General features: G+C 32.2%; 2 protein-coding genes across 2 annotated transcripts; one reads left to right on the forward strand and one right to left on the reverse strand.

Moving 5' to 3' along the window:
- Nucleotides 1-626: 626 nt before the first annotated feature.
- On the reverse strand, nt 627-4,118 carry LOC132951119 (uncharacterized). The gene is made up of 12 exons (XM_061022839.1): nt 4,012-4,118; nt 3,705-3,928; nt 3,151-3,279; nt 3,017-3,076; nt 2,805-2,945; nt 2,650-2,730; nt 2,515-2,559; nt 2,300-2,419; nt 2,151-2,219; nt 1,750-1,997; nt 1,523-1,685; nt 627-781 (listed from the first exon to the last, which is right to left on the reverse strand). Exons 2-12 carry the CDS (start codon nt 3,901-3,903, stop codon nt 627-629), a joined length of 1,410 nt encoding a protein of 469 aa, XP_060878822.1. The 5' UTR covers nt 3,904-3,928; nt 4,012-4,118.
- Nucleotides 4,119-7,726: 3,608 nt separating this feature from the next.
- LOC132936631 (uncharacterized) lies at nt 7,727-21,160 on the forward strand. Its single transcript, XM_061003384.1, has 2 exons — nt 7,727-8,650; nt 20,383-21,160. The coding sequence occupies exons 1-2, from the start codon at nt 8,622-8,624 to the stop codon at nt 21,080-21,082; spliced, it is 729 nt and encodes a 242-aa protein (XP_060859367.1). The 5' UTR covers nt 7,727-8,621; the 3' UTR covers nt 21,083-21,160.
- The last annotated feature ends 2,559 nt before the right edge of the window (nt 21,161-23,719 follow it).

Below are 23,719 nucleotides of genomic sequence, written 5' to 3' on the forward strand. Positions count from 1 at the left end.
TTATAATGAAATACCAACCTTTAGAAAGTGTTTATAATATCAGTATTATATGTTTATTCAATGTTACTAAATGCAATAGTTATACTTAATTGAATTATACCATCTGACATATATATAGGCGCAATTAAGGAGGCTTAACCCTCTCAAAATCAACTATAAGAAACACCCCCCCCCCCCCCATAAATAAATTCAAAATCTTTCAAGCAAACCTTGTATGTATCCTCGAGTTTTTTCTTAAAAAAAAATGCAGGCCCTCCAAATTTAGAATAAACATTTCTCCTATATTTACTGTTATATAATAAAATTTCTCGACCACTGATATCATTTGTTCAAACAATAATTGATTATCATTAGATTAATACCTAGTTTGCATACCTATTAAAACTATAGTTTAACTATTAGGTGTTCTATTTGCTGTTACTTTTTATTGAAATTATATTTATAATATATTTAAGTGGGTTATATAATAATACTACCTATTATTAAGTAAAATAATCATATATAATATATATTATAATAGGTCCCGGATAATATAGTAATAAAAAATATTAGAAATATAAGGACAACATAAAATGTATTATTTTATTACAAACAAATATCTAAATAAAATTTAAAAATTTAAAAATTTAATTTTCTTCGGCAATGATCTGAATATTATATTTGGCGGTATCTTGTTTTTTTAATTTGAATGGGGTTTGAATCAAAATATATTTTAAAACTTGTTCAATTTCATTTTTTGAATTGTCTGAAGAAGAAAACTTTTTGATTTTCAGCACAGATTCTGAAAAATATAATTATAAAATTTACTACTAAACAAAACATGTTAAAAATAATATATAGTGTACGCTTTTTTTTTTTTTTTATTAGAATAGAAAAAATTTACAATCTGTATCATATATGAAAATTTTATTATAGTTTTAACATATAAACAAATTAATTTTCTAATTATAAGCTATACAGGATGATTTTTTTATCGTTAAACACTCATTATTTCAAAAAGTATTTAATTGTTTCCAAATTTTTATATATACATGCTATTCTAGAATTGTACAATATTTTTATTTTTTTCACCCTTATATTTAATCGTACACGACTATCTACTTTTGATTTTCAAATAGCAACGTATAATAAAAATTTCTTAAATGAATACAAACATTTATTTCATGAATTTTCACGTTAAAATTTTTAATTTTTGTTAATCCGTTAAATACATTTTTATAGATCAAACAAGTTTTTGGTTATAACTAGAGAGCTGAGTGTTAGGTTTTTACATATCTTTATTTGCTTTATATGCAGCACAATAAGGATGAAAAATGTAGACAATTTATCCATAAGATATTTTAAGAACTTAAAAGTCTGCCTTCTAGCTATAATAATAACAACAAAATTATTTAAGTTAATTATTTGGAAGTTCAAATCAAAATGTATGTATACATAATATAGTTATTATAGCTCAATATAATAAATTGAAAACACTACTGTAAATCTTATGTAACTATTTTGTTTTTAAATTTATACTAACCAAAAATAATTTTTGTTATCAACAACGCATAAAAACACCTTTTTTTATTACCGCGACCATTGTATGAAAATTTTGTGAGCAATTCTGGAATGAATAATAAACCTATTATACGTTTGACCATTATTTTCACAGTGAGTCCTCCCACAGAGGAAATATATTGAACCTAGAAAATAGTACATGTTTATAAAAAATTGATGAATTTTAAATCCCTTTGAATGAATACCTACCAAATGCAAACGATATGTGGTGTTGGTTGATATTTTATTTTCAACATCATCCAACTCATCAAATGACTTTATTGGAAAATCAGTTTCAAAATTTGTTAAATCTGGATTTTTTTCACTCGCATGAGACACTTTTTTGTCATTTTCAACTACATTTAATATAAAATTTAACTTTTCATCCATAGAACGTATTTCAAATTTAATTGTCAATAATTGATGGAGAACCGATTTCTTGAAAGCATCATTATCATCTGTTAATGATTTAAATAAACAATATTATAGTTACAGCTGTACTTTTCACATAATAACAAATAAATAGTTTCTAGAAATTTAATAATTTAGCTTCATAAAAAATAGGGCACAAAAAAAAAAAAACAAAAAGCAAAAAGAAAGTGTGAAATTACCAAGTATAAATTTTTTTGATTTTAAAGTATTTGAATCATCACTCAGTGTCTTAGGCAAAGATCTATTTTCTACAAACAAAATTCACAATTAATAAAATACACACATAAATGGGTAAAAAAATTCAATAAGATCATTAGTCATTACTAACGAGTCATTATCAATTGAGAACAGTCAAAATCACCATTATGATGTTTTGAGATAATGCCTGGTGATCTTGTAGTAGCTTCTTTTTTTTTATGAGGATCAGCCGCAAATAATCTTCTTTTTACTTTTTAAATAACAAACATAATATTATATATTAAATAAAAATACTAAAAAAGAAAAAAAGAATACATAAGTAATAATTCAAATAAGAAAACACACCATAAGAATTGTGATTTGTGTCTGATGATGCTTCACGGTTTTTTTCTAATAAAAATAACAATAACAAATAGCAAAATATTATTATATTTAACATAAATGTAAAACCAAAATTATAAGTTAATAAAAGTATCATACCCGCAGAAAATAACTGTGGAGACTTGTTATCTACAGATTGCAGAGGAGATTCAGTTATATCCGACAAAATACTTTTTTCAGCTGCAAAAAATATATTTAAATCAATAGTAAATAAAATAATATTATTCCATCTATATATATATATATACACAAACCTAATAACAAATCGTCATTATTAATTAATGGTTTTAATGGAGACCAACCATGGCGTCTTTTGACCAAATTACTACTGCCACCATCGAGTACAAGATTTTTATTTTTTCGTTGAGAGTTTGTTTGAGGGCTAGATTCCGGATCTAGTTATGAAGAAATAAAAAACACATAAATTAATGATCTTAAAATATAATAGAATATGTAAATGTATTACCTGAAAGATAACGAGGAATACTACTGCCTTTTGACATATTATCATCAGATTCTTCACAGTCTAAAAGAAATTGCAAAATAAAATAATCAGTTTGATACAAGATACATACCATTACAATAAAGTAATAAACATACCAGATTCTGAGCTGGAAACTTGCTTTTTGTTTTTAAACTTTTTACGTTTCTTTATCATTTCTTCGGTAGAAGAAAGATCCGTTTTGTATTTAGCGATATCACATTTTTTTTGAGCACTTAAATAGTTATCTAGAACATTTTTAATTAAATACATGTTAATTGTACCTAATTGTCATAAAAAATAATTATTCAAAAATTGAAATTGGAATTCAAAAATGGATGTTAGTTTTGATGAAGGTCAGATCAGGTTCAACTAATTTATAGTGATCAACCAAATTTAAATATTGCTGACATTATTTTATCGGTTAGGAAAAGAAATCTGAAATACAAGTATTTTGCCACAGTAAATAAAATAATTAGCCGAAATGAATATGAAGTGCAATGTTTTGAAGCAAACAATCAGGAAAACACTGAGATCATATAGCTATTGTTAGGGCAATTTTGACAAAGGTAAAGTATTACCTACCTGTTATTTTACTTGATTTAGAAAACTATCTTGAATTTGTTTTAAAATTAAAATTATATCAATAAAATAAAGTAATAATTATTCTTACCAATGTCACCAGCCATACAACGAGCCTTGAATAAATTAAAATCAAATTTATTAGGTCGTACTTTATTTTGTACTAGTTTTTTGACATCGTTAATTTTTAAAGTCTTAGGCCATGCACAGTAACCATTTTTTTTTATCCACTGTGAAGGAACTACCTCCACAGTATCGTCAACTACAAAATGAACGATTGACCAGGTCATCGCAATTCACCACAACAGTTAAAATCTATAAAATTAGGTACGAAATAATATTGACTAATAAAACAATTCTTATAGTTTGTTTATGAAAATAATTAGTATAATAATTACCTTTCACACGACGGTGCTAAGTTGCTAACAAAGTTAAAGTTGAACGTTGAACAGCCAAACCAAAAATAAAATAAAATGTTTAAGACGGACTGAGACGTGTTCATGAGTACATATTATACGGTCTAGTGTCTACTAAAGCTACGCGACACTGCAGGCACAGTGCGACCGTTCAGTACCCGCTAATCGCAGTGTGATATTAGGATTTTCCCATCATTAATGGGCGATCACTTATCAGTAAACAATATTTCGATTATTATTACTTTCGTATATATCCACGTTATTGACGATAACATGATAATATTGTTGATCATAATATCCTGTACCACGCGCTTGCACTTTAATAGTGATAAAAATAAAATTAGATTCTGTCGTTTCTGATGTAGGTATACAGGGTATTTCTTAAAGATACAGAGCGGTTGAAAAAAATAACTTATTGGAGAAAATAAGAAATACCTATAATGGTATACCTTTTATATTTTATAATATAACTAGCTCTAAGTGAAACTCTGGGAAAGTTGGACTCAATGAGAGTGGGTACCAATTTTGGAGACAATGTCGTTGGAATTATAAAAGTGTCAAAAGCTGTAAGACGAAAGTTTAGGATTTCTGATAAGGATTAGTGATATGGATTGGAGATAAGGCTTGGCGCTTTGGCGGGAATGTTTAAAAGTTTGAGCGTCTAGCAATCCGTCACGAACGTTGTAAATGGATAGGCTGGATACGATCTCCAGGATCATCTCCCATTTCTCCGCTGCTTTTGGTTGTTAACATTGTTAAAAAGTGTAGAGTCGATAGGTTTATCAATGTCTAGCTATCAGTTATAAAATCACATAGGTAGGCGATCCGACTGCATCGGAATCGCGGACTATATCGAAGCGTATATCATCAGGTATGCAATCCACCTGCGGTGGATTGTGGACCCCGTTAGTTGCGTAGATAGGTGAATAATCGAAAAAATAGTTGGACCCCTTGACCGTGTTAGTTGTAAGTGAGTACCGATTTTGGAGACACATTAGAATTATAAATGTTGAACTTAAACATGTAGAAGGTGATAAGAATTTCTGTATGGCCTGGCTCTTCGGCGGTCTCGTTTCGAAGGTGGGAACGTTTGAAAGTCAAGATTCAGTGTCTAGAAATCTCCCATGGCCCATGAAAACCGGCAATTCAATGATAATACTATCCCCCAGCGTATGTCCGGTGCTTTTTTCATACGTGTAAGAAAATGTTAATTCGAAAATCTGCATGTTAGAGTGTCCAGCAAATCAGTCATTACCCATCTAAGACAAAACAAAAATAAGCAATCCACCTGCGGCGGATAGAGTGGTATGTGCCGTCGCATGTCCGGTGGCTCTTTCTTATGTAAAAAGTGTAAAGTCAAAACCCGAGTTGGATTGTCTAGCAAGTCAGTCATCTCAAGTCAAAATCGATTAACATCCAATTAGCCACCTAGGTAGGTAATCCGAATTCGTCGGATCGCGGACAATGTGCTACAGCATATCAAGTAGGCAATCCACCTGCGGTGGATTGCAGACCTGACGTTGGGCGGCTATAAGTGAAAACCCTATCATACAACTTACGAAATAATTTAGGGAAAATACAAACTATAACTATAATAAATTGTACCTATTTATTATAATTCATAAAAAAAATAACATATAGATACATAATATTATATTAACCAATACAATACATATAAACATGTACCTGTAATGTATATATAATTATATCAAAAAAAAAAAAATTCAAAAACCTGCATGTTTAAGTGTTAAGGAAGTCAGTCATCACCGTCTAAGACGAAACCAAAATGAGCAATCCGTCTACGGCGGATTGAATGGTAGGTATGTGCCGTCGCATGTCCGGTAGTTTTTCTTATGTAAAAAGTGTAAAGTCGAAAACCGTGTTGGAGTGTCTAGAAAGTCAGTCATATCAAGTCAAAATCTATTAACTTTAAAGTTCGTCAGCTAGGTAGGCTATCCGACTTAGTCGGATAGCGAACAATGTGCTGCAGAAAATAAGTCTAGTATGTATAGCTGCTATAAGTGAAGAGAAAAAATAGTATTTTCCAAAAACCCAATCACACAACATTCGAAATGACTTACGAAAAATAAAACAAATTAGTATGATATAATAACAATGACAAAAAGAAAATAATATGTGTTAAATTCCTAATAATATAGTATATAATAATATAATATATAATATACAGTCATATAATGTAAAATTAACATGTATATTATTATATTATTTATGAAATATAACGTGAAAAAAAATGCAAAAAAGTCAATTTACGGGCGGCCGTAGGCAATCCGAATTCGTCGGATCGCGGACAATGTGCTACAGCATATCAAGTAGGCAATCTACCTGCGGTGGATTGCAGACCCGACGTTGGGCGGCTATAAGTGAAAACCCTATTACACAACTTACAAAATAATTTACGAAAAATACAAACTATAACTATACAATATAAATACAAACAATTATAATATATTGTACCTATTTATTATAATTCATAAAAAAAATAACATATAGATACATAATATTATATTAACCAATACAATACATATAAACATGTACCTGTAATGTATATATAATTATATCAAAAAAAAAAAAAATGTAAAAACCTACATGTTTAAGTGTTAAGCAAGTCAGTCAGCACCGTCTAAGACGAAATCAAAATGAGCAATCCGTCTACTGCGGATAGAATGGTAGGTATGTGCCGTCACATGTCCGGTGCTTTTTCTTATGTAAAAAGTGTAAAGTCGAAACCGTGTTGGAGTGTCTAGAAAGTCAGTCATATCAAGTCAAAATCTATTAACTTTAAAGTTCGTCAGCTAGGTAGGCTATCCGACTTAGTCGGATAGCGAACAATGTGCTGCAGAAAATTAGTCTAGTATGTATAGCTGCTATAAGTGAAGAGAAAAAATAGTATTTTCCAAAAACTCAACATTCGAAATAACTTATGAAAAATAAAGACAATTTAAAGAAAATAATATGTGTTGAATTCCTAATAATTTAAATAACATATAGGTACATAATATATAATATACAGTCATATTATAATGTAAAATTAACATGTATATTATTATATTATTTATGAAATATAAAGTGAAAAAAAATGCAAAAAAGTCAATTGACGGGCGGCCGTGCCTTAGAATACACGGGGTACAGTCGTTGCCGCCCGAAGAGAGCTACGACGGTTTCGAACCCGGACATACCTATCATCCTATGTTTGGGGAACCTACGCCTAACCTATCGAGCCACAGTTTGTGATGTAAATCATGGTCAAAACTTCAACAATTAAGCTGTGTGTCTACGTATTCTATGTATCTACACGGTTTAAACTTTAATTGTATTTTATTCACTTATCTGACCGTTATTATGTATGCTTGAATAATACATTTAATTGTGTTTACGTTAAGCAATATACCAGCTACGTTATTAAGGACCAAACAATACGTCTACAATCACATAATGCAATATTTATTGAATCAAAAACAAAACAAAAAAAACAGTATATATTTATTGTGCACTTGTGCGTTGGAACGAAGACCGACTGACATTTCGTGAACGCGAATTTTTAAGTGTACAAACCGCATATTCACGGGGTTCAAAAGAAATAAACTTAACAAATAGAGCACAAACGGCAATTGAAATGTAGTAAGCAAGTTACTACTTAACAATAAAACAAATCCCACAGGTACATAACTATACTATACTATAATTTAGATACTGTAATTCGGCATACATCGGATAATAGAGACGGAGGTAAGGGTTCTTTCTGTATATTACATTTTAATGTCTTGGGGAAGAGACGGTAGATATTAGGAACTCACTGAACCATAATTATGGTAAGGGTACGGAAGATGTTCAAATATAAAAATATATACTATATGATTATTTTGATTACAACGCTGTACGCTGTACGTGACGATATCCAATATAAAAAATATTAGTGATTATCTCAAACCGAATACACAGAATTATACTGGAAGTCATGAAAGGCGTGGGCTGGAACGATGTTCACACAAACCACATCCGTGAGCCGAGATACAGTATCTATAGGCAAGGGGTACGGGGAACTGCATATAAAAGGGAGCCCGAATCGGCCTGTTTTCAGACGTGTACTACCACCCATTAGTGCAAGCACCTTCACGCCACTCTGTACGAGCATATTTTGGACTTAGAAAAATTATCAACAATATAATAAAATTCACAATAAAACAACAACTGTCTTTTATTTATTATCAACCACGACTACAACATCAAACAAATTGTCTGCGACCCGCAACTATAATATCTCGGCAGCCACTTATCTGCTATTAGAACTACGATAGTAGGTACCAAGCTGTCGAGACCATTACACTGGCGCAGTCGAAAAAGGAGGTTCAAGGAGTTTCAAGACGAGGCGAGCAGTCAAAGCGGTGGATTTAAATTTCCAAAGGCGAGTCTAGCAGTCAAGGCGGCTACATTCAACTTCGGAGATCCAATACCGACGCAGCGGCTACACCACGTCAAGCAGCTCCACGGAGGTAACAGTTGAGGTCTGATCAACCAAGGCGACTCCGGGATCAACGAACAAATTCAAGACGGGCCAGCAGTCAATCAAGAAAATGAACACAGCAGTGGCAACAACGTTGTTGTGAGTATATTAATTAAGTGAAGATAGATAATTAAAATTAAAATTGTATAGCTTGAAGTGCACGTCTCACGTTGATACATATATATATCAGCGTTTATTTTATACTTGGTGGTGGTGTAAAATATTAGGGAAAAATATTCGAATAAAATTAAATAAAGAAAAAAAAATAGGAAACAAGCTTGGGAAGAACTATATACGTATTTTATGATAGACAGCTGTAGACTGATCTAGGATTTTTATAGACGGCAAGGACCGATCTGAGATTTTTGTGGTAGGCAGCAGGGACTGACCTAAGAATTTTATGGTATTTTATGGTAGGCAGCAGTGACTGACCTAAGTATTTATGGTATTTTATGGTAGGCAGCAGGGACTGACCTAAGAATTTTATGGTATTTTGTGATAGGCAGCAGGGACTGACCTAAGTGTTTTATGATATTTTGTGATAGACAGCGGAGACTGATCTAATAAATTAAAGTAGACAGCGATAGGCTGATCTAGGAAATTGATGCACGCGCGTAGCATTTTTGAATTATATATGAGAATAATTGATTAAAGTGAAATATTGAATTTTGAATTGAAATATAATTGTTGAGAGAATTTAAGTGATATATATTGAAAAAAAAGAGATTTTGAATTAAAAGGCAGTAGATGACCTTATTAAAGTAATTGACGTCAAATTTTGAAAAGTTTTGAAAGAAAAAAAAAGAGAGAGATTAATTATAGGGGCCCTAGGATAAGAAATAGTATAACGTTACTAAGAATAAGTTGATAGAATAATTATTAGAAATCAAAAAAAAAAAAAAAAAAAAAAATTGTTAGTGTTTAGAAGATTAAATGGTAAAGCGCGTAAATTAGGAAATTAAATCATTTAGGAAAAATTAGTAATAATACTTTTATAGTCTATAGTCTATAAAAATAGGGGATAGGAAGTCGAATATTATTAGAGGGATTTACGGAGTAGCTAACCGGGGAATTTTTTCGTTATTCGAGCGTAGTACGAGCGCGTACGCATAAAAAAACATCGCGGAACAGGGCGAGGGAAACGGGTGAGGGGATACCGTATCGAAATTTAACACGCGTAACATAGGCGGTCGAACGTTTTACGTGTTATTAGATAGGTACTCATCCATGTCCAACGTACGTCGTGCGTTTACGTAATTAGTTTTTATTATTTGTGCATGAAATTTATTTTATAAGTAATAATTTTTACGTATTATTAATTTTGGTGACGGTAGTTACGAATTATTAGTTATAAATCAATAATAGTATATACATGTAGAGTAAATACTTTTGGTAATTACTCACGCGGATAGGATATTAATAAATTTAGTAGATATAATTTATAAGTACCTAGTAGATATAATTTATTAAAAATTATATATATGTAATGTTTAGATAAATATATGTCAGAATCCGATAGTTCAGATATTGATACTAGTTCTGCGGACAGTTCAATAAAAGTTGAAAATTATAAATCTAGGAAAGAATTAAAAGAGGCAGTTTTAAAAGACGCTGTAAAGAAAGAATTTTTAGAACAAACTAGGAAAAACATAGTTAAAACTGTTAGGAAAAATTTAGTAAGAACACATAGTTTAACAGAACAGATAGGTACCGCGCCACGAAAACAAACCGTAGGTCGTTTAGGTACTAGGTCAGACTCAAGCGTAATTCACGTGCAGTTAGAGTCAGTGGTTAAGAAAAAAATGAGTAAAATGGATTTAGATAAAGCAATTGCTATGATACCTATTTGCACGGGCAAAAAGGACGTAGCCGAATTTATAAATATTTGTGAAATCGCAATTAAAGAAACAACGGAAGCAGATACACCGATATTATTAAAAATAATTACTTCTAAGTTAACGGGAAATGCGTTAGAAGTAACAAAATATCGAAATTTAGAAACATGGGGAGCAATAAAAACAATATTAGAAGGGGCATTCGAACAAAAAGTATCGGAGAGGGCCTTATCAATAGCTTTAAACACGGCACGTATGGCCGAGGGAGAAAGTGTGGCAAAATTCGCTAGTAGAATCGAAGAGTTATATTATAAACTCTGCGCGGCAAGTACGATAGGTCTAGCTCAGGCCGAGGCAGATATAGTGAAAAAACAAACAAAGAAACAGGCGATGATCATATTTATGACAGGGTTACCTCATCACTTATATACAGTATTGAAAAGTCGAAATCCCAGTACATTGGAACAATGTTTCAAAACGGCGATCGATGAGATGCTCGAATATGAGTCAAAAGTAGAAATGGATAAATTGCAGAGACAAAACGGTAATGGAAAACAGGCGGACGTCAATAACGAGGAAAAACGACAAAATGGTGGTAATACAAATAACGCAGTTAATCGCGGAGGAAACGGTAATTAAAATCAAAGCAATAGAAATAATAATTTCAACGGGTATAACAACCGATATGTTAATCACAACAACCGCAATAACTATGGGAATAATAATCAGAGCGGATATGGCTCACACATGGTTAATCGCGGCGGTCAACGAGGCGGAAACGGCTATGGACGGAATTTCAATGGCAATAATGTACAACAAAATAATATTAACCGAAGCACCGGATGCTACACTTGTGGTAGATCTAATCACATAGCACGAGATTGCTGGAGCAATCGACCTAATGCGCAACAAAATACGTACAACAATAATCGTGTAAACGGCACGCGCCATGCGAACAACAGCAATAATGTTCGTAGGGATAATAACAATACTCAGGGCGTACTTTGCAGTTACTGCAATAAGATAGGTCATGAAATTTCAACCTGTTATACAAAACAGAAAAACGAAAGAAGCACGTCGGGAAACGCCAACGGACCATCACCAGTGGGAGTCAGATTGGTCCAAGAAATAGTTCAAGACCCACACACAGAATTTTCCACATCACAGCAAAATTAATAGACAACCACATTACTTTAGAATCACCCAGTTTTAATAAGAATCAAATTAAATTATTAGTCGATACTGGGGCGGATCTAAATATAATTAAAATTAATGCATTAAAAGGAAACACTGAAATTAACGAAAACGAAAAAATTTATTTGAAAGGCATCAATGAAAAAATAGTTTCTACAATAGGAAAAACAGAAATAGAATTAATAATTAATAATGAAGCATTCGAAACACAATTGTATGTTGTAAACAATATTTTTCCGATTCTGGCAGACGGAATTATTGGTAATAAATTTCTAATAGATAATCATGCAGTAATAGACGTTGCTAATAACACGCTAACAATAAATAATAATAAAACCGGAAGCGATAGTGACATCTGTTTTACATTAAACCCGCGCTCAGAGACAATAGTACAAATCGATATACCCGATACAGAAATGAATAATAAAAATATTTTAATTAATAAACAAGAATTAATACCGGGCGTATATTGCGCGAATATTTACAATACAGTCAAAAACAACAAAACTACAATAAGCATATTAAATATATCTGAAATGACACAGGAAATAAATGTAGGTCAAGTGCGTAATATTTCATACGACACGGATGTTTTGACAGATAGCGTACGGTGTATAAACACAATTGACACTGAACGCTCGCGTCGGGTCAGGGCGTTGATACGTACTGATCATCTTCAAGTTCACGAATATAATTCGATAATAAAAATATGTGAACATTACGCGGACATTTTCTATTTAGAAGGGGATAATCTTACGTGTACTACGGCAGCAGAACACGTAATAAAGGTTCCTAAGGATTTGAAACCGATTTATAAAAAACCATATCGTTTACCGTTTTCACAACAACCGGAGATAGAAAAACAAATAGGTCAAATGATGAAAGATGAAATCATAGAAAGATCAATGAGTCCGTTTAACGCACCATTAATATTAGTCAAAAAGAAGGAGGACGCCTCGGGGAAACAAAAATTCAGAATAGTTATCGATTTTAGGGCACTTAATGAAGTAACTTTAAATGAATTTCACCCATTACCAAATATAACGGAAATATTAGACCAATTAGGACAATGTCAACTGTTCAGTTTGATAGACTTAAAATCGGGGTATTTTCAGGTACCTTTGGCTAAAGAATCAAAAGAACTTACGGCATTTTCGACGGGACAAGGGCATTATCAATTTAAACGATTAGTTATGGGTCTAAGTTCAGCTCCGGCGACATTTCAAAAAATGATGACAAACGTGTTATCAGGGTTGATAGGAATGAAGTGTTTAGTATACCTGGATGACATAATAGTGTATGCTAAAAATTTACAAGACCACAATGAAAAATTAATAAACGTATTCGAGAGATTACGTTTACACAATCTAAAAATAGAACCGGACAAATGTAGTTTTTTACAACGGGAATGTTTATTTTTAGGTCATGTAATTAGTGACGAAGGAATCAAACCGGACCAAGCAAAAGTTAAATCTGTAAAAGATTTTCCGGTTCCTAAAAACGTTAAACAAATTAAAAGTTTTTTAGGACTTAGTGGGTATTATAGAAAATTCATAGAAAACTATAGTGCTATTGCTAATCCAATAGTGAAATTATTAAGAAAAGACGTAAAGTTCAATTGGGACGAAGACTGTCAAAAAGCTTTCGATAAATTAAAAGAAATATTATGTTCAGAACCAATTCTACAATATCCGGATTTTACAAAACAATTTATACTAACGACAGACGCTAGCGGTAGGGCGCTAGGTGCAATATTATCTCAAGGTAAAATAGGATCGGATTTACCAATAGCTTACAGTTCTAGAACTTTAAACAGGGCGGAATGTAATTATTCGGCAACGGAACTAGAATGTTTGGCGATTATATTCGGCGTAAAAACATTTCGACCGTATTTATATGGTAGAAAATTTACAATTCTTACGGACCATAGGCCTTTGTCATGGCTATTTAATTTGAAAGACCCATTATCCCGATTGGCAAGGTGGAGACTACAATTGGAGGAGTACGAATATGAGATAGTATACAAAATGGGCAAGTTAAACACCAATGTCGACGCGTTATCGCGTATGTATAATATTACAGAAATTAAGGACGAAAGTTATGATAATTTTATGCAAAAATTCGAAACAACAGTAATATCTAATAAAGACGTTAAAGAAGTACACGGTGAACTAATAAATAGTCCGTCGGAGTACCACATAGTATCTGAAATTGAAAAATATTATAATTTTCGATCAGGTATTAATTACGAATTAAAAATGAGATTTGGTAGAGACAAGCAATTAAAATCTCATAAAGATTTAGGCGACGTCGTAAAATTCAAAAGCGGAGATAGGTACATAATATTTTTAATAACAAAAACGAAAAAGAAACAATTAGCCACGTACCAAAATTTACACGTTGCTTTACTAAATCTTAAGTACTTTTGCGAAAAACATAAATTAACCAAATTAGCAATGAACCAATTAGGACGACAAGACGGACTAGATTGGGCAAAAGTTAGATCAATGATAAGATACATTTTTCGTAATACAAACATAGAGATAATAATTTGTACCAAATTAGAGTTTAGCGGGGAAGAAAAATTAGTAATTTTCAAACAATTACATAATTCAGTATTGGGTGGACACCTAGGGATCAACAAAACCGTGAAGAAAATAAAGAAACAATTTAACTGGCCGAATTTGAAGCAGGACGTAAAAGAATATATAAAAAATTGTACAGCATGTCAGATGAATAAAAATACTAACAAACATATTCAATATCCAATGGTAATTACTACCACTAGTACGAAACCATTTGAAAAAGTATTTTTAGACATTGTGGGACCGTTGGTTACAACCGGTTTAGGTAACAATTATATACTCACGATGCAATGCGACTTAACAAAGTTCAGCCTAGGGGTAGCAATACCTTGTCACACCGCTAACGTGGTGGCAAAAGCGTTCGTAATAAATTTTGTCTGTATACATGGAATACCGGATGAAATTTTAAGCGACCAGGGCACCGAATTTATGTCAAATTGTTTCAAAGACGTATGTAGATTGTTAAAAATAAATAAGATTAAGACTTCCGGCTATCACCCGGCTAGCAACGGCGCGTTGGAACGTTCTCATAAAACGATGGCAGAGTATTTAAGACACTATGTAAGTAAAAGTTTAGACAATTGGGATGAGCTTTTACCTTACGCAATGTTTGTATACAATTCTACGGAACATACGTCCACAAGGTACCAGCCATACGCATTATTATATGGCAAGAATATTAACATACCAGTTAAACTAAAAGCAAACCCGGAACCTAGGTACAATTATGACGATTACGTATACGATCTTAAACAAAAGTTCCAGGAAGCTCATCAAATTGCACGGAACAGGTTAATAAAGAATAAAGAAGTAAATAAACGATATTATGATAGGAAAACAAATACGGAAGAATTAAAAATCAATGATATGGTTTTACTTAAAGATCATACTCAAAGAAATAAGTTAAGTCCACTTTGGAAGGGACCATACGAAGTACTGGACGTATTAGATTCAGAAAATGTAGTTATATCGCGAAATCGCAAAAAAGTGACAGTACACAAAAACGATGTGAAACTATATTACGAAGACAATAATGTGAATAACGAAGAAATCGAATAAACACATAACAAAATTTTAATTATAAATAATTAAGTAATAATAGGATAAGATAAAATGTAGTTATACAACACAGTAAAATATATACATATATATAGTATAGATATAGCGTAGGATACGGAATATTTATAGTACACAAATTAGGTATACATTAAACGATAAGTTGGCGTGGGATGTGCTCACGATAGCATTTTAATATGAAGAATAAAATATATGGATATTATAGGTGGATTTCATTAATAACGATAGCAATTGGAACAGTAAAAAGCCAGGAAAATGCAAATTCCGGCAAGGGGTCAGAAATCAAGATCTATTATAAAAACGAAGATAATTATAGAAGAAATCTGGTAGGAATAGACTACTATCAATCTGACACAATAATCATGCCACAATTTCAATACAATGAATGTAATATGGAATCGTTACAAATTATATGTAGCACGCCATATCACGGAAGTGTACCTCAACCATATCCCTTTGAAAATGAGTACCTCATGGAAAAATCATGTGTAGTACAAATAAAAAATAAAAATGGAACATATTATGAACAATTCAAAATGGAATCAGACTATTTTTTAAATTTTATTAAGATAAGAGATATGGAAGAAGTAGACAAAAACAGTGCAATGCAAATAAACATAACAGCAACGACAACTGGGTCAATCGAGTTCAACGCCACGGAAGTAAACAATGATTATAAGAGCGTAACTAGCACAGTAGGTCACACTACACGGGCAGCAAGAGCCGGACGTACAATATCGAATGACGAATTAAATAATATTACGGACGAAACATCAATGCAACACTGGAGGACCACAGAAAGTGAAAATATAAATTACGACACAACGAAGGACAGTTATTATATGGAAAATAATGAGAAAGCAGTTGTGTGCATTCCAGAGGAACGTGTAATTAATTACCTATACATATTATGCGGAATACTAGGAATAATAGTAATAATAATGCTGTTGATAATGACGACTGTAGTGAAGCACTATAGATTAGTCAGGAAGGAGAGATATCGATACCTAGTACGAACGTTAGAATGTACGGAAATGGATACAATACGAGCCCGCGACGATATAGTAAATTCGCAACTTTAAAAAAAAAAAAAATATATATATATAATATAGAGATTAAATTAAATTAGGATTAATCAAATTCAAACAAAGTTAGGTAGTACATAATTAACTAATAGAAAATCTAATTATAGGGAAACATACAAATTATTCTGTACCAAACTGGAACTCGCCATTATGAACGGGGAACATGACAAAAATACGATAGGTGACGGAAGCAATATGCCACCATGTTTTACGAAACATATACAAATAGCAAACAGCCAATTGACTAAACCTTTCTCAGAGGACAAAATAAGAAGAATGGAACAAAGCATCGCAACATATCTTTACGACATGTCAAGAAGCAGAATCAGAAATAGATATTGTCGGGAATTAATCGAACACCTGAAGTGTATACCGGAACCAGAATTATTATTGGAACATGTATAATTAATGTATGAAAAAAAAAATAGAATTATTATAGGATAAGTATACATGGTAACAGATTCCTAGTAAATTAGTACATGCAAGCATGACACAAGCTTCATTTTAAGAAAATTACGTAGATAGAAATTATTTTTAATATGGAAGTAGAAATAGTAAACACAATAGTAGTTAGATTAACATTAAATAAATAGAAAAAAAAATAATAATAAAAGGAAACTTGTAGGGAAGAGGAGATAACAGCACTGGTGATCATTGATTCAGATGGGACTAAGCTACTAGTGCAATTCAGTAACAGTGCAAATGAAGAACCGGAATTCGAAATGATTTTGAGCGTTCAGGCGGGAGGTCGCCTGGTGGTAATAGTATTAAAAAAAAATGATACGTACGTGGGTGAAATGGAGATATACCGATATGCGGGGGAGGAGCCTATGAGACCGACTACACATAATCTTAGGACGTTAATTGACAATTACTACGGAAATAGGAATAACATCCCTCCTGGCAGGTTTCCGGAAGCGGAAATCGTTGAATTATGTCAAACGTTATGGGATTGGTTCCGGAACCCATACGCGTGTAACGTATCAACAATACCATTTTGTTACCACCTGAACATCAATCGAATGACTGACCGAGGCGGAGCTAAACCAATAGGCGTAGCGAGCATAATATATAACCGCACGGAACCACCTGTAACCACGGGCAATGAAGATGAACAACAATTAAATGACAATATAGCACTGGCAAGAAGGGTCATCAATGAATTTTGGGAATTGAATAAGGGAATAAACAGGGTAACATGGGCACAGTATTTGAATATTAACAATCATAGGTTGTATATACTAAAAAATAGCGACAATATTGAAAATAATGTTAGTAATAACAATAATATAAGCATTAATAGTAGTATTAGTAGGGAAATGGCTAACAATAGGATACGGGAGCCTGTCATTAGAAATATTAATATGACTGAAGCAGCTGGACTGTGGTGGTCGGATAGTGATAGTGATAACGATAGTTTAGAAAATATAACACCGAATAATACAATTAGTAATATGGACGAGTTAGACGGATTTAGCGATAGCGACAGTAATATTGACAATTATAGGAACATAAATAGTAGTGATTATGAAAACAATGTTACAAATTTACTTAATGTTAGTAATATAGCTATAGAAAGTATTTTTAATGAAGTAGAAGATAGGTACATAGTTAGGAATAATAATGATAGTCAGTAATGAAAAAAAAATTAATAAAAAAAAAAGATAGAAAAAAAATGGGATGGAGCTAATTAATTTTGACGGTTGGCGGTATAGGAACGGTGGGAGTTGCCACCATATTCTGAACGAACAAGCAACCACCGGAACTCACTAACAACAGGTTATAAATTAATTAGTTCAATTTCAGACGCAATAAGTACGCGTATTTTGTCCAGGCCGATGAGATGAAACGAAAATAATATATATATTAGAGATTATTTCAACAAGATAAAACAAGTTTGAAACTAATGTGTATATATATATTGTTTTAGGTTATCTCTGATTACGGCAGGACATGGTCAAATTCCATATAAGGTGGAAGAATTTAGAAATCAAACACTGATGTATTATGAAAATTACGGTACAGTTCGGTTGACAGGAGCGACCTGGCAACTGATCACGTATTTACCATTAAAAAATTATGACCTTAGGCATGACAAATTACAATTGGAAATAGGTATAATAACTAATCTTTGTAAAAACAGCGCAACAACACTTGAAATGTGTTCTAGGCTAGACAATATCTTTAAAGTAATGTTTCAAGAAATTTCCTTACAACGAGAAAAAATGTACGAATCGATAGGTAGGTACACCGAACAATCGGAAACAACCACGTACACAAGTAGGAAAAGGCGGGGTCTAATAAATTTCGTAGGATCGGCCATGAAAACATTATTCGGGGTATGTGACGAAGAATGTGCAAAAGAATCGGTGGAGGAAATAGGTAAAATAGAACGAACTAACGAACGCATGTTACACATACTTAAAGACCAAACTACGGTAGTTAAATCTACTGTAAAGGGGATTAGTACCACATCGGATGAAATAAATAAATTATACAATGAGTTAGTTAATAAAAAAGATATAATAAACGAAGTAATTAACAAAACAAACACGTTAGAAGCATTAGTTTTATCAAATAAAATACATGGTATATTCACAGCACTATTATCGCAATATTCAATGGAAACGCAATCGATAGGTGCTATTATAACTGCGGCTAGGACAGGGGTAATACACCCAAGTTTAATGACACCGCGAGAAATGGCAGATCATTTAACGCAAATTAAGTTAACTTTACCTATTAATTTAAATTTGCCTATGGGCACAAATCCGAATGAAATTTACGAGTTAAGTAAAATTACAAAAATGGCAGTGTTCTATAAGGATAGTCAAATAGTATTCGTAATAAAACTTCCGCTGGTTACCGAATTGGAGCTCACGTTGTTCAGAATACTTCCAATACCACAGCCGGTCGAAACAATGATAAACGGAATGAAGAATAAAAATCATAGTATTGTTTTAAAACCAGAATTCCAATATGTAGCGATTACAAAGAATAGGGAACAATATACCACGTTCACAGAAACTCAGCTTTTACATTGTACGGAAACAGAAATATTTACAATATGTCCAGAGTTTTCACCAGTCGTACACTCGAACAACAAAAATCCATGTGAGATAGCTTTATTCAAAAATCCGGATGTCTTGCCAGAAACATGCGAGACGGGAGTCCTAGTATTATCGAAAGACATATTTTATAAATTAAAACATGCAAACACCTGGATATACACAACAAAGGGTGAAACATTGACTATTGCGTGTAGGGAAAACTCGGAACCATATATTACAAAAATACGGAAGCAAGGATTAATTTGGTTAAGCTCAAAATGCAGGGCGTACGGAAACGATATCATTTTAAATCCGACACAAGAAATAAAATCAAAACACTATGTTAACTTTATACCCGAAGTAGGACAGGGAAAAATATCATTTAAAGTATCCGATAGAATAAAGAGCATGAACCTACCTAAGATAATGGTTAACCAAGATTCACATAAACTCGAAAAAATACACGAAATAGCACAATCGTTAGATAAGGTGCAACAACAAATCGACAATGAAATATTAACACAATCAGGACAGTTAGAAGTAAGCGATACGCGTAACTATTTATTCTATTTAACATTGGGCTTGATAGTATTCTCGGTCATGTTAATCATTTTTATATACATAACGTATAAATGTAGGCTTACTTCGTTGCGACGTCCGCAATATGAAATGGTACGATTAGGTAGAAGTAAACTCTGTACGGATAATATCAAAGCTGAACAAAAGTTTAATAAGGTAGACGAGCAAAATACACTCGGAGGGGAGGATGTACCACCTCAAATAAAATAACAAAAAAAAAAAAAAAAAATAATAATAATATTTTGATAGAATATATATGTATAATTAGGTTAGGTTAGGTTGTTATATGATTAGAATATATATGTAGAAAGTGTTAGAAACTTTATAGAAAATATTTACACAAGTAGTTAGAAATAGTAAATTAGAATAAAATACACTAATTATAAGTTAATAATGACATTAAATATATTATCGACTTTGAATTAGAAGGGAAGTCAAGTTCGTTGTCATGGATTTCGAATTTACCAATATGAGGAGAACAGACATTGTACTAATATCAGGAGCAATCTCAAACAGCCTAAACAAATGTAAAATTCGTAAGCTCGAGGGGAAACCGCTTCTCCTGCCACTCCACGAACAGATGAGAATTATGACTGTTCGTGAAACACAGTTGGCAGAGAAATCGATAAGGCGGATTTTTCACAACAAAAAGGAAGTGGAGACGACCTGTTTAGCGCAACTTAACAAAAGTCTGAATTCGAAATTAAATAACCTAACACCAGAATTCATAAAAAATTATATTTTGCGTGGAGATAAAATAAATGTAGTGGTATTGTTCGGGGGATCATACGATAGGAATATTTTAAGTAGACTAGGGTTAGGACACATAGAAGTTCTAAATATCAGATGCTATGATTTGAATTTCGATGGGGACTTCTACATGATACTAGAAAAATTGAGGGGAAAAATAACTGAAAGAATTTTCGAATTTAATGTAGGTAGAATCCAGAAAAGAGGTAGGCTATTGAACTTAACGGAAGCGCATAGCGGCGTATGTACACAAAAACATAAAATAACATACGCTCACGACCCAAAGACTGATGTGAGATTTACAAAATGCATATTTAACAGAATGGTTAAGGAATATGGGTACCAAAATTTGGTGAAACAATTCCAACCTATATAGACAATACCACGCACCTAGCACCACGTTGTAAAAATATAATTTTTTACGAATTTATAAATTTTATTATAGCAAATAACAAAGTAGCTTAATTAACACACTAAAGTAAATATATATAGAAAAAAAAAGTAACGCTAGATATTAATAATTAACTAACAGAATACCACAAATAGTAATTTTAATTTCATTAATTTCAGAAAAACAAAAGAGAAAGAAATAACATTAGGAATCGGGCGGTAAATAATAGGGGCATATTTTGTCTATTTTATTGGAGACTGACAAATGGTGCACTATTATGCACCGAACGGTTTGACCACTTAAGAAAAATGTTGGAATTTGATCGTTTGGTGATTGGTTGGGAAAATCGTGTGAATAGCAGATTTTTTTAACGGGATCACCAAGGGACCAAATGGCCATAATAACTCACAATAAGAAATTACAAAATCTTATTAGTTTAGCCAGTGTCGCGGGAGGATGCTTTGATTTGCAGCACACTCTGGCGACACGGGTTCAATTAGCAAGATGAGATCATTACGAAAATAGAATAGAATAGAATCGTTTTAATACTAGTCTTGATCATGTAATAAAACTTGAATACAATAGTTTATTGTTGGTCTGGACCTGTAGTAAAAAGATACAATCTAATTACAGTATAGGGATAGTAATATTAACTAGGCATAAAATATAATGATATAGCGATTAATGGAAAATATATATATAGAAGTAAACGTAAACGTAGAATGAAAAAAAAAAAAAAGAGAGAAAGTTAGGAACATATTAGCATATATTGGCGTAATTAACATGGTGATGGAATAAGAAATATATTAATCTAATTTATTTAAAATATAATTAACATGGTAATGGAAAATAAAATATAGTAAACACCACTATTTTATCATATATATATATTGCACGAAAAAAAAATATATATTGTAATAGATTTTAAGAATTCATGTTATATTAAAATATTATTACACATATTATATTAACACTAAGATAAGATTATTGATGTAAACAAAAACACAAAAAAAAAAAAAAAGAATATATTGTTAATCACATAAGATACTAACCTAGATAATAAGCAAAATATATACTGTAATATTGTGAATCATAACCTGTATTCTGTCGATAATAATTAATATGGTGAAATGTACCATATAAATATAATGATGTAATTGATGTAAAACATAAAATGTAAACATGTAATAATTGAATGTAATGTAATAATTGATATATGTAAAATTTGTAATCATAGGAAAGTGCTTGAACTAATGGAGGAAGTTTGAGTTAATTTTTCTCATTTAGACGATAAAAATCAACTTTTAAAGGGGGAGATGTAGTAAGCAAGTTACTACTTAACAATAAAACAAATCCCACAGGTACATAACTATACTATACTATAATTTAGATACTGTAATTCGGCATACATCGGATAATAGAGACGGAGGTAAGGGTTCTTTCTGTATATTACATTTTAATGTCTTGGGGAAGAGACGGTAGATATTAGGAACTCACTGAACCATAATTATGGTAAGGGTACGGAAGATGTTCAAATATAAAAATATATACTATATGATTATTTTGATTACAACGCTGTACGCTGTACGTGACGATATCCAATATAAAAAATATTAGTGATTATCTCAAACCGAATACACAGAATTATACTGGAAGTCATGAAAGGCGTGGGCTGGAACGATGTTCACACAAACCACATCCGTGAGCCGAGATACAGTATCTATAGGCAAGGGGTACGGGGAACTGCATATAAAAGGGAGCCCGAATCGGCCTGTTTTCAGACGTGTACTACCACCCATTAGTGCAAGCACCTTCACGCCACTCTGTACGAGCATATTTTGGACTTAGAAAAATTATCAACAATATAATAAAATTCACAATAAAACAACAACTGTCTTTTATTTATTATCAACCACGACTACAACATCAAACAAATTGTCTGCGACCCGCAACTATAATATCTCGGCAGCCACTTATCTGCTATTAGAACTACGATAGTAGGTACCAAGCTGTCGAGACCATTACAGAAAAGACGAAACGAAAAGCGATAATAACGACCTACGCTGGCGTCGATTGCGATGGCTATGGACCGATATCGCGTACAAACCACGCGGCTTTTAAAAGAAACGAACTATATGTGAAAATGTCTAAAAGTCGAAAAACAGCGTAAAAAGCGTAACGTTTTTCGAAAACGTTTAAAAACCGACCGCCGCCGCCGCTGCGAAGGTACGCGATTGGCTGCGCTATAGGGAATCGACGGGATCGGTCCGGCGGACTGGGGAAACGGAGCGGTGTTTAATTTTTTCCACCATGAGATCCTCCATGAATTCCCTATAGATCAGCTGTTTTTCTTGCGATTTTATAGTATTAGATAATTTATTTTATAATATTTTATAATATTATGTAACAACTAAGTTAGACGTTAGTTATTAGAATTAACAACTATAACGTCATGCAAATAAATTTTATTGAACATTGATTACTGTATATTTTTATTTTCGAAGTGTTGCGAATAATACAATTGTTTTACTATAATATTATGTTAACATTGATATCTTATAAATTATAATATAAAAATAATATTATACTCGCAGTGGCGAACTGTCGTAGCGTCATAGCGAG

This window comes from Metopolophium dirhodum, chromosome 1, assembly GCF_019925205.1.
Source record: "Metopolophium dirhodum isolate CAU chromosome 1, ASM1992520v1, whole genome shotgun sequence".
Classification (NCBI taxonomy): Eukaryota; Metazoa; Arthropoda; class Insecta; order Hemiptera; family Aphididae; genus Metopolophium; species Metopolophium dirhodum.

Bases quoted from the DNA above. Each gene is read 5' to 3' on its own strand.
- LOC132936631 (XM_061003384.1), top strand. From the start codon at position 8,622: ATGAACACAGCAGTGGCAACAACGTTGTT. The intron at 8,651-20,382 runs GTGAGTATATTA...ACTTTGAATTAG, and splicing joins GCAGTGGCAACAACGTTGTT to AAGGGAAGTCAAGTTCGTTG.
- LOC132951119 (XM_061022839.1), bottom strand. From the start codon at position 3,903: ATGACCTGGTCAATCGTTCATTTTGTAGTTGACGATACTGTGGAGGTA. The intron at 3,077-3,150 runs GTATGTTTATTA...AATTTCTTTTAG, and splicing joins AGTTTCCAGCTCAGAATCTG to ACTGTGAAGAATCTGATGAT. The intron at 2,731-2,804 runs GTTTGTGTATAT...TATTTTTTGCAG, and splicing joins TAATGACGATTTGTTATTAG to CTGAAAAAAGTATTTTGTCG.